The following is an 11,352-nucleotide window of genomic DNA, read 5'->3' as shown; positions in this document are numbered from 1 at the left end:
CTGGATCTCGGAACGCTGTGGGAGAACGGAGGTGAGCTATTCATCCTTTATTCTCCTTTAAAATGGTTAAGTAAAACCCAAATCAAACCCTGATCCAGTCTAGGGATAAATACCGAGGGCGAGTGATCAAGGGGTCATCAGCAGTCGGAATGAAACGGACCCCACAAATTGCCAATAGCCTACGGGTACGTTTGAGGAGGCAGCCAATCGCATCACAGGAGGGCGGGGCGTGCCGGAATACGGGTATGAAGTGAAAGCCTCGCCATTAGGCTGGTGACCGCGCCGCTGGAGGACCGGACCGGGCGGCGGTGGAGCATGAATCCGCGGCGGCGCTGAGCAGCATGTTCCCCGGTGTGGTGTACGCCCTGCTGGCGGGGTTCCTGGGCGCCGTGGCCTCGTCCTCCGCTAAGCTGTCTCTGGGCACCGACTACCTGAAGGGCGTGTGTGAGACCGGGCTGCGGAGCTGGGGCGAGCAGCGGCGCTTCCGCCAGGGCAACGAGACCACCGCCTGCGACTGGGTACGAACCGAACCCGCGGAACCAGCAGAATCAAAAGAACCTGCAGAACCAGCACCGCATTAACCCGGGGTTTACTTTCATTTTACATCAGCGGCGCAGAACAGTTATCAGTTCAGTCAGGACAACCGTTATTCCAGTTACACTGGCCGTTAGTTCAGTTTAAATAACCGTTGGTCCAGGTTAATGAAAATTAAAAATTCAAATTCAGTTACTTCAGCTAAATATAACCGTTTTTTTCAGTCAAGACAACCGTTATTTCAGTTACACTGACCATTATTTTAGTTTAAATGACCGTTGGTCCAGGTTGAACATAAATCGCATTTAAAATTGAAATCCAGTTACTTCAGCAAAACATAATCGTTATTTTAGTCTCGTTAACCGTTGTTTCAGTTACACTGACCGTTATTTCAGCTTAAATGCCCATTGGTCCAGGTTGAAGAGAATCAAATGTCAAATCCAGTTACTTCAGCAAACATCAACCGTTATTTAAGTTAGACAGACCGTTATTTTAGTTTAAATGAACGTTGGTCCAGGTTGAATAGAATTCAAAATTCAAATATAACCCTTGTTTCAGTTAAGTCAACCCTTCTGTAAGTAACACTAACCGTTATTTAATTTTAAATGACCGTTGGATCAGGTAAAATAGTTGCAAATTAGTAAAAAAAAAATGTAATTCCGTTACTTCAGGAAAGTATAACCATTATTTCAGTTACACTGATCGTTATTTCAGTTTAAATGACCATTGGGTCAGGTTGAACTGAATTAGAATTTTGTGTAATTTAGTTACATTAGCAATACATAACTGTTAGTTCAGGTTAAATTACCTAAATTCTAATTTAGTTACTTCAGCAAAATATAACCGTTAGTTTAGTTTAGTTACACTGACCATTGGATTAGTTTAAAAACTGCTATTTAAATTCAAATTCAAATTAAGTTATTTCAGTTGAGAGAACTCTTATTCTGCTTATAATTTATTTTAAAAAATTATAAAACTGTCATAAAATAAGAAGTTAGCTAGTTCTGGTATAACAGCCTTAATAACAGTCAGAAATTAGCATTACTTCACTGGAAAAAAGCTGATATGTAAATGTAAAAACTATATCTAATTTCAGTTATGAAATAGCTGTAATTGCAGTTTTAAAAATTGCTAATCCATTTACAATTCAATTTTTAAACCAGTGTATCTGTTTAAATAAATGTTACTATAGTTTTACGAAAATGGTTCAGTTAAAATTAAAATACTTTAGTTTAAAATAATTTTTAATTTTTAGTTTCTTTTGCTTACAATTTATTTGAAATTTAGTTTTGTTACTGTATAATAATATTGGTATTGTAGTTTAAAAGCAGTTGTTAGTAAATTTTTGAAAAATATTTTTATAATAATCGTTACTTCAGTGTAAAAAACGTTAGCAGTGGCTGTGTTCCCACTGTTCTGAGCTGGTGCTGTTCTGTCACACTGTGCTGTTAGGCTAATTAAGGCTGCCCTTATTGGCTACTATTTAAAATATTAATAATAATACAGCTAATAATAATCCTGTCATTATTCCTACACCTAATTTCTGCTCTTAAAATACGCTAACCCGGTTAGCCTGCTGGGATTTATCTGCTGGGAGGAGATAATGATGATGATGAAGATGATGATGATGGTGTAAAATGACCTTCAGGAGATGAAGCCCGTGGTTGGTGGGCCTGTGTGGGTAATGATTAGAGTGTGTGTGTGTGTGTGTGTAACAGCTGCACATCCCCCTGCGCTTGCTGTGTGGTGGGCTGCTGTTCACCTGTAATGCTGTGATGTGGACGTTCCTGTCGAAGGCCCTCAGGTACTCCTCTTCCTCCACCCGCACCACTGTGACCACCACCGCCTCCAACTTCATCTCCTCCGTGAGTACCGACCACCCACCGGACACTTTATTAGAAACACATGCACCATATTAACACTCGTCTACATTCACACACACACACACACACACACACACACACATGAACTTATAAATCCATAGGTTTTAAAGGAGAACTCTGGTGTAAAATGAGGTTTTATTGTAGCAAAACAAATAGTTCTTATCTTTGATGATCAGCACACCTCTGTTCTCCCACAGCGTTCAGAGATCCAGAAATTTTAACAATTTATCCAACAAACACATCCAGCTCAGTTAAGATATCTCTTTTTTGCTTACAATTTGCTTCAAAACAAATTTAAATATCAGTTTAAAATGATTAGCTATAAACTAGATGTAATTTTTTTTTATTTTAAAAATAACTATTTAAATTTAAACCAGTGTATCTGTTTTTTAATTAACTGTTATTTCTCTTAAAACAGCTACAAATTCTGTTTAATGCCACAAATTCATTTAAAATAAAATATATTTTAGTTTAAAATACTCACTGGCCACTTTATTAGAAACACCTACACTATATTGCCGAAAGTCTACCTTCACATGTACCCTTTACATCTATAACAGCTTCTGCTCTTCTGGGAAGGCTTTCCACAAGGTTCAGGAGTGTGTTTATGGGAAATGTATTTGACCATTCTTTCAGAAGAGCATTTGTAATGTTGGAATAGAAAGTCCAAAATCTTTTGGTATTTTAAGGCATTAAGACTTCCTTTCACTGGAACCAAGGGGCCGAGCCCAACTCCCAACTCAACATAATAATGATCCCCCCTCTACCAAACTTTACATTTACACGCAGAAGTGTAATTTCTCACTCAAAAGAGTAGTGAGTTTCAGCACCTGTGGCCACAAAAGGGAATTCAGTCATTTGGATGGGTGAGTGAATACTTTTGGAAATATTGCGCATCCACTCAGTGGCCACTTTATTGGAAACACCTACTTAAATACAGTATCATATTGTGCATCAATTCACTGGTGTATTAGAAACCCCTGGGCTTCTGTTTGACTGGACTGTGTGTGTGCTTTTGTACCTGTTTTATGATCAGGCATTCCTAGGGCAGCTGATTTTCGGGGACAGTCACATCGCCCTCTGGTGGGTGGGCATCTCCCTCACACTGTCTGGACTCCTGGTGCTACACAGAGCGTCCCCCAGCGAGACGTCGCACGAGGACGAGATAAAAAGGACGAGCGAGACGGCGAGAGGACCGGAGAGAGCCGAGAAACCGGCGTGATGATCGACGGAAACAGTAGCCCAGAGTGGAGGACGGTAATGCACTGAACTGACTCCATGTGTTCATCATCGCTGACGGAATAAAACGTAAAAGTAGCTTTAGCTTTCAAGTTTTACAAAAAAAAAAGTATCCAGTACTTTGTGAAACTTAAACACACTGTAAATAACAACTACAAATTTCAAATTACCGGTACGCAATAATGTAAAAAGTAACATCATTAAGAGGTATATGATGTTTTGAGCGACAGCGATGATATAATTATTAAATGTATTACATCAGCACAGTTATACCATTATAAAATCACAAAAACATAACTCTGCAAAAGGCTTTTAATTTGAAATGTGGGATGCAAGATGTGAAGAAGATTAAACTAGCTTTTAAAACGTTTAACAAGTTCTACACATGTAGAAGAACATTTACAGTTTAATGTAAACCCATTGATGCACGCAAGAGCTTCATGACTCTGAGCACTGTTCAACTGCTTAATACAACACAGCACCCCCTGCTGCTTTCTGACAGCACTACATTAAATCAAAGTAAAGCCACAGTCGATCACGTGAATAAAATATAAAAAGAGAATGATGGCCAGTCTTTTGCTAAACAAGCTATTTTAAGGCTACGTTATCTCGTATTCTGCTAACGTTACTTACTATCCTATCATTGTGCAGCTCGTACATATATTTTATCTGGAAAACATCCTGATTAAATAGAATAAACACAACATTACATTTTATTCACGCGAGTATAGCGTAAAAATGAACTTGAACATGTTGTTTGTCATGTTTCCCTACTGTCTTTCAACAGGGGATGCCTATACTGTATGAGCAAATATATTCAGTGCACTCTGGTCCACGTTTAGCACCTGTAGGAAACAAAATCAAGAATACACTCGTTTGGTAAATTATCAAATAATCGACGATTAGCTGACATTATCAATTGCGCATTTAAATGTAATTATGGGTCTGTTTTAGTCACAGTCTAGTCTGTTTAATTGCAGTACTTATTGCAGCTATATATAGCTGGAAAATTTGAATTTGTTCAGTATAAAAGATTGTTTGACCAAAATGTAAGTTGCTAATCAGTTCTATCAAAGTTATATTGCAATATATGTTGTTTAGTTGACCATTACAGATTACGTACTTCTTAAAACTCTTCCAAGAGTAAACTAAATTTCTAAAACTGTGCAAAACTAACTTAAACTGTGTTGATGTAATAATATATTTTATTTATACGCAAATAATGTACATATTTAAACCGAGTCAATTCAGTGCATCACCTCTTTTTTCAGAGCTGGTAAATTAATATAAACGCTATATTTCCTGAGCAAATATATCACACACAGACACGGCAGCCTGGCATTACTGAACTATTCTAGTAGGATACAGAAGACTGAACCAGTCTATATATATATATATGGGCATTTACAGAGATTACAGCTCCTGTACTCATTCTGATTAAACATAACCATGAGAGAACCCATAGAGTACCCTCAAATACCAGGTTCCACATATATAGGAGCATAATCTGGATTGGGAACCGTTTGAATCTGAACTAATAATCAGTATTATTTCATAAACACTCACTGATTCCTATAAAACCCAAACATGTGAGTGTCCTGTAGAACCAAAGAGTTTACCTGTAGTGTTTTCTGTTGTTTTTATAGAACAGAACCGAAAAGAACCAAAGTTCTGTTCAGTTTAAACATCATACAGTGGATCTCTATTAGAGGAAAATGAGTAAAGTTACTTAAACGCAAGGAAAAGATTTAATAGACCTTTTTAAACCTGCTAATATCAGTAGCTCTCGACTATCTCATCACTTCCTTCCCCAGCCTGGCCCACATCACTGTGAGCAACCGTGGGCTCAGGATACGGCATTATGCAATAAACACCACAGCAACCACCGTAATCACACAGACACGCCGCCCCGACAACCACCGTAATCACACAGACACGCCGTCTCAACAACCACAGTAATCACACAGACACACCACCCCAACAACCACCGTAATCACACAGACACACCACCCCAACAACCACCGTAATCACACAGACACGCCGCCCCGACAACCACCGTAATCACACAGACACACCACCCCAACAACCACCGTAATCACACAGACACACCACCCCAACAACCGCCGTAATCACACAGACACGCCGCCCCGACAACCACCATAAGCCGTCTCAACAACCACCGTAATCACACAGACACACCACCCCGACAACCACCGTAATCACACAGACACGCCACCCCGACAACCACCGTAATCACACAGACACACCACCCCGACAACCACCGTAATCACACAGACACACCACCCCGACAACCACCGTAATCACACAGACACACCACCCCGACAACCACCGTAATCACACAGACACACCACCCCGACAACGACCGTAATCACACAGACACACCACCCCGACAACCACCGTAATCACACAGACACGCCACCCCGACAACCACCGTAATCACACAGACACACCACCCCGACAACCACCGTAATCACACAGACACACCACCCCGACAACCACCGTAATCACACAGACACGCCGCCCCGACAACCACCGTAATCACACAGACACACCACCCCGACGACCACCGTAATCACACAGACACACCACCCCGACAACCACCGTAATCACACAGACACGCCACCCCGACAACCACCGTAATCACACAGACACACCACCCCGACAACCACCGTAATCACACAGACACACCACCCCGACAACCACCGTAATCACACAGACACACCACCCCGACAACCACTGTAATCACACAGACACACCACCCCGACAACGACCGTAATCACACAGACACACCACCCCGACAACCACCGTAATCACACAGACACGCCACCCCGACAACCACCGTAATCACACAGACACACCACCCCGACAACCACCGTAATCACACAGACACACCACCCCGACAACCACCGTAATCACACAGACACGCCGCCCCGACAACCACCGTAATCACACAGACACACCACCCCGACGACCACCGTAATCACACAGACACACCACCCCGATAACCACCGTAATCACACAGACACGCCACCCCGACAACCACCGTAATCACACAGACACACCACCCCGACAACCACCGTAATCACACAGACACACCACCCCGACAACCACCGTAATCACACAGACACACCACCCCAACAACCACCGTAATCACACAGACTCGCCACCCCGACAACCACCGTAATCACACAGACACACCACCCCAACAACCACCGTAATCATACAGACACACCACCCCGACAACCACCGTAATCACACAGACACACCACCCCGACAACCACCGTAATCACACAGACACACCACCCCGACAACCACCGTAATCACACAGACACTCTTCCGCGTTGTGGGTTTAATAAATTCTTTAATAAATTAAACAGCACATTGTTTATTAATGACGCGACGCGATTGGACGAAACACACGTCCTGTAGCATCACGGATTCAGACGTCCGAGTTCAAGTGTCGGAACAAAGACCAATGTTTAAAGCGATAGTTTGGCGAAAAATCTGATTTTGTCCAAATTTGCCCAAATATGTCTGAAGTTGGATACTTTAGTTTTACACTGATGTTATGAGGCTAATGATGCTAACTATCTTAAGTAATTAAAGCCTATACTGGGTGTGCTGTGAGGTTTAGCTACACTAAAAAACATTCCTCTGCACTGATAGATTAGCGCTAAAGTTAACGTCGTCTTCAACAACCTCACTACAGTACCGACACATCTGCTTCACCAGAGCTTCAGAACCCAGGTAACCTCCATAGAATGGTGAGAGCAGAGAATGTACATTTAGCTCCTTCATCCACAGATGCAGCGTTAGCCAACGCTAAGTTAGCCAATGTATGGTCTCCTAATTTCCACCTATTGCTCAGTTTCCTTTCTTTTTCTGCCGAAAGAGTCATAAAACATTATTTTAGTATCTCTAATAATGTTGTAAATCTGTGCATTAAAAAAATGCGTGGAGTGTTCACCTAATTTCCGTAGTGCTATGGCTATTTTTCTTCATTTTTTATTATTGTACACTCTTTAGGGAGCCTAAATCGAAGGGAACAAGGGTGTCGCCATGTTTTCCTACCTAATCAGAGTACGGATGCCCACACAGGACACATGCGATATCATTAAACACCACTAGGGGGCGCTGGATCCCATAGGCACAGTGCAGAAATGCTAAGCTATGTTTCCAGTAGACGGCGCAGGCAAAATATTGACGCGGTTCCATAAATAAATAATAAGTCCAGCAATTCAAAAATACTCATTATTACACACATTATCAGCCCTTAAAATCAGGGTAAGAGTTGTAATTTTTTCAATAAAAGCTTAATTGTATATATTTTCTAGTTAATATAAGCAATTTTAAGCTGAATGTAAGGTGGCTGAAAATAGGGGACCCTTGTAATTCCGCAGGTCTTGCTGCTAAGAGGCGCCTAAGTAACTAAAACTGTCATTTTTAAAAAACACATTTTTTTAAAACTCAAATTAGTGCTAAATGTTAATCTACACAGATTTCTCGCCTGAAAACTGTTTATTTGGGTAAGTAAATTCTTATCTTTTTAATTAAATGGCCGATAATAGAGCCCGCCACGCTAGGTAAATTAGCGATCTAGGCTAATATAGGCTGTTGGAATGCAGGGTTAGCATAGCTACTTCAGACTGCATTTACATTAAATACAATACAATCAGAAACCATTGCATGGTATACTTTCTACATGTCTGGTGATTTAGCAATGCAATTAGCATCATGCTAATTTTGGTATCAATGGGCTTCTATTGCTTATTAGCAACATTAGCATCATAGCTTCAGACACCAAACTACAGACTACAGAGCTAAGAGTACAAATCGTTTTTGGACCAAACTATTGCTTTAACTTCACGCACTTCCTGTGAATCTCCAGTGCTTCCTGTATCCAGTGTGCGATTCTCTGTTCGGATAATAAAGAGAATTAACGCTTTTCTCGGACTAATAAACGTACTGGATTGACTGACTGCATGCTGTACACCATTAATCAGTCCATCCGCACGGTACGCTAGTCCAAGAAATCACATGCTGGCCTCCCAATCCAAAGTCGTTCTGCTGAATTTCTTCGTCGTCCCGAACAATGTGAGCGTCAGTGTAGCGTGGAGGAGCTCTGAGTGGATGGACCGGTGCTTTAGCTCCTCCCCTTCCTCTCAATATTCAGTACCGAGTCTAATACACTCTCCTGTGAGCCGTCACTGTTAGCGTAGCGATAAGTCAGTGTTACGACATGTTACCACGTCATCATAACCCGTTATGTTCTCGTTCTCACGTGATACTTATCAATCATACCACTGTCTGTTACATTATCGTACATTAACGTTAATCAACATGTGTACTCACTGTGTGTTTAAACGTTAGATAAGAGACACAGCTAACGGCATTAAACTGTAGAAGGTAGGACGAGTAGCGTAGCACTTAGCGTAATTTTTGCCTCTCTCTAATTTATCGTGCGAGTTCTTCGGACCAAATGTGCAGCAATAAACACGACACAAGCTCTTCAGCAAGACCTTTGACACTGGAAATGTAGCTCCGCCCCCAGCATCTACAAATGACCAATGTACAACAAACGGTGAAGCTGCGACCCATAGCCGATTCTGCAGTCGAGGTTGGCTACAATATGTAAAACACCTATTCCGAAGTGAGGATGGTTTCAAGGACGCAGCTGATGTATCCTTCCAAGTGTTTGGATAGCCCCAAATCTTTGTGCGCACAACACGAAAGAAAAGACAAATATTAGCATTATAATACTGAACAAAAAGTAGCAAAAAAAAGCACCAGAAAAAATCCAGAGCAGAGTTTGTTTGAAAATGTTTGTTTTTCAAAAAATCAAAAATTTTTATGAATACAAAAAAAACGGAAAAACCAATGTACACAGCCAATATGTCAACTCTGGTTAAATGTGTTTTTTTTTTTCATTCATCTAGAATATTACAAAATATTTAATATAATTACCATAATTAAATTGCCATGTCTGAATATTGTTAAAAGCGGGAAAATAATACTGCTTTTTAAATGCGTGTATTTACATTTTTTGTCAGGGATGCACTAAATATTTTTGTCTAAAGAGCCAATCATTTAAACCAAACAATGACGCTTTTTTAAGAGTGCAATTAATTTGGGAACCAGCTGGAATAAAAGAAAAATGGATTAAAATATTTTTGAAAAACAGGATAAAAATGCATTTACCCTATTTCATTTATCCAGTGGAAAAAAAGTGAAATTTTGTTAAATTAAAAAAAATTATTTATATATATATTTGGTCAATATATCGCCTGATCACCACAAGCCTCGTTATACATAAGCCTGACCAATAGGCTTCTGACAACAAGTCTTCATAGGGCTATCCTACATAGCCACGCCCCAATTAGGGCTCCGCCCACAATCGACTGCAGCCTAGGCTTTGGAACACAACTTCTGTTTAGGTCTGGGGATGTTCTTCATCAATAAACATAATAAAAATCACATAAATAAATTAACTGTTACTCTTCATCACCCTCATCCCTACAGAGAGAGAGAGAGAGAGAGAGAGGTGTAGAAAGAGTAGAAACTGTATTTCTGTTAAACCTGTAGCATTGTTTTCTTCACCATGTGTGTACATCTGTTTATATTTATTTATATATTTATTTATATTGTATTTATACATTATTTATGTATTTATTTCTGTATGCGCACACTCTTGTAAAAGTGTAAATATGTATGTTTTTATGATAGACAGTAATAGAACACTGTAAACCCATAATATATAACTATAATGCAACATATCAATGCCTGAATAAACCTCGCCTGAGGAACGATGATGATGTGTGATGATGTATTCTTTCTGATTATCTCAGGTTTACCTCACAGCTCTCCAGAAACACGTTTATCACGAGAACACACCAGAACTAATCACACGAGAACTAGTGATGCCAAACCAGAGAATCTCTATAGAGGAGAATACGCACTTAAAGTGAGTCCAACATGTGAAGTTAAAATCAGAGTTTATAAATGTCTGATCAGTTTTATACTGAAAAATATACTTATGCCGTTTAACACAGAACTATATCAAATGTTTCAGTACTGCAGGCATGACTTTTATCATTCTAAACTCCAGTTATAAACCTTTTAAACTAGGCGCTTTACCTGTATCTCTAGGATCAGCTCACAAATCAACCAATCAGCTCACAGTAGCAGTAATGCTAGTGCTTTACAGTGTAAAACCTGTTTTATTTCGATAAACTGAAATATACAGACACGCTTTTTTAAAATACATTATTATACTTTCTAAAATGAAAGAAATACTCAGAACAGGTAGTTCTTAATTATTTTTAATTTAAAGTTTTTAGCTTTTAACTTCATTCACCCTATTTGTAGAGCACTCACTCGCGGCTCCCTCTAGAGTTTAACAGTCATTTACTGATATATTTACTGATCTATATAAATGGCTCTGGTTATTCAGGGGGTGTGTTCTGAACCTGTAGTTCTCTCTTTCTCTGTAATTCTTTTGGCAGTATGTAGCTGCTGCTCCTGACTCCCAGTCACTGACTGAGTCAGATATCACACTACAGGACTGTGTGAGTAGAAGAGATCTCCAATTTGCCGCCATGCTGAGTTTTTGTTTCTGCAATCAACGAAAAATTATATTCAATTTGATTAATATAGCGCTTTTTCCAACAAAAGTTGC

At 40.0% G+C, this 11,352-nt stretch overlaps 1 protein-coding gene across 1 annotated transcript; it reads left to right on the top strand.

Annotated features, from left to right (window-relative positions):
- The first annotated feature begins 238 nt into the window (after positions 1-238).
- LOC125780393 (transmembrane protein 42-like) lies at positions 239-10,486 on the top strand. The gene is made up of 4 exons (XM_049473172.1): positions 239-518; positions 2,253-2,399; positions 3,454-4,431; positions 4,508-10,486. The coding sequence occupies exons 1-3, from the start codon at positions 342-344 to the stop codon at positions 3,637-3,639; spliced, it is 510 nt and encodes a 169-aa protein (XP_049329129.1). The 5' UTR covers positions 239-341; the 3' UTR covers positions 3,640-4,431; positions 4,508-10,486.
- The last annotated feature ends 866 nt before the right edge of the window (positions 10,487-11,352 follow it).

This window comes from Astyanax mexicanus, unplaced genomic scaffold, assembly GCF_023375975.1.
Source record: "Astyanax mexicanus isolate ESR-SI-001 unplaced genomic scaffold, AstMex3_surface scaffold_34, whole genome shotgun sequence".
NCBI classification, from domain to species: Eukaryota; Metazoa; Chordata; class Actinopteri; order Characiformes; family Acestrorhamphidae; genus Astyanax; species Astyanax mexicanus.
The sequence above is the reverse complement of the archived record's forward strand: the minus strand, read 5'-3'. Positions and strand labels throughout refer to the sequence as shown.

Excerpts from the sequence above, each read along its gene's own strand:
- LOC125780393 (XM_049473172.1), top strand. The coding sequence starts at position 342 with ATGTTCCCCGGTGTGGTGTACGCCCTGCTGGCGGGGTTCCTGGGCGCC. Across the intron at positions 519-2,252 it reads AGACCACCGCCTGCGACTGG|CTGCACATCCCCCTGCGCTT; the intron begins GTACGAACCGAA and ends TGTGTGTAACAG. Across the intron at positions 2,400-3,453 it reads CCTCCAACTTCATCTCCTCC|GCATTCCTAGGGCAGCTGAT; the intron begins GTGAGTACCGAC and ends TTTTATGATCAG.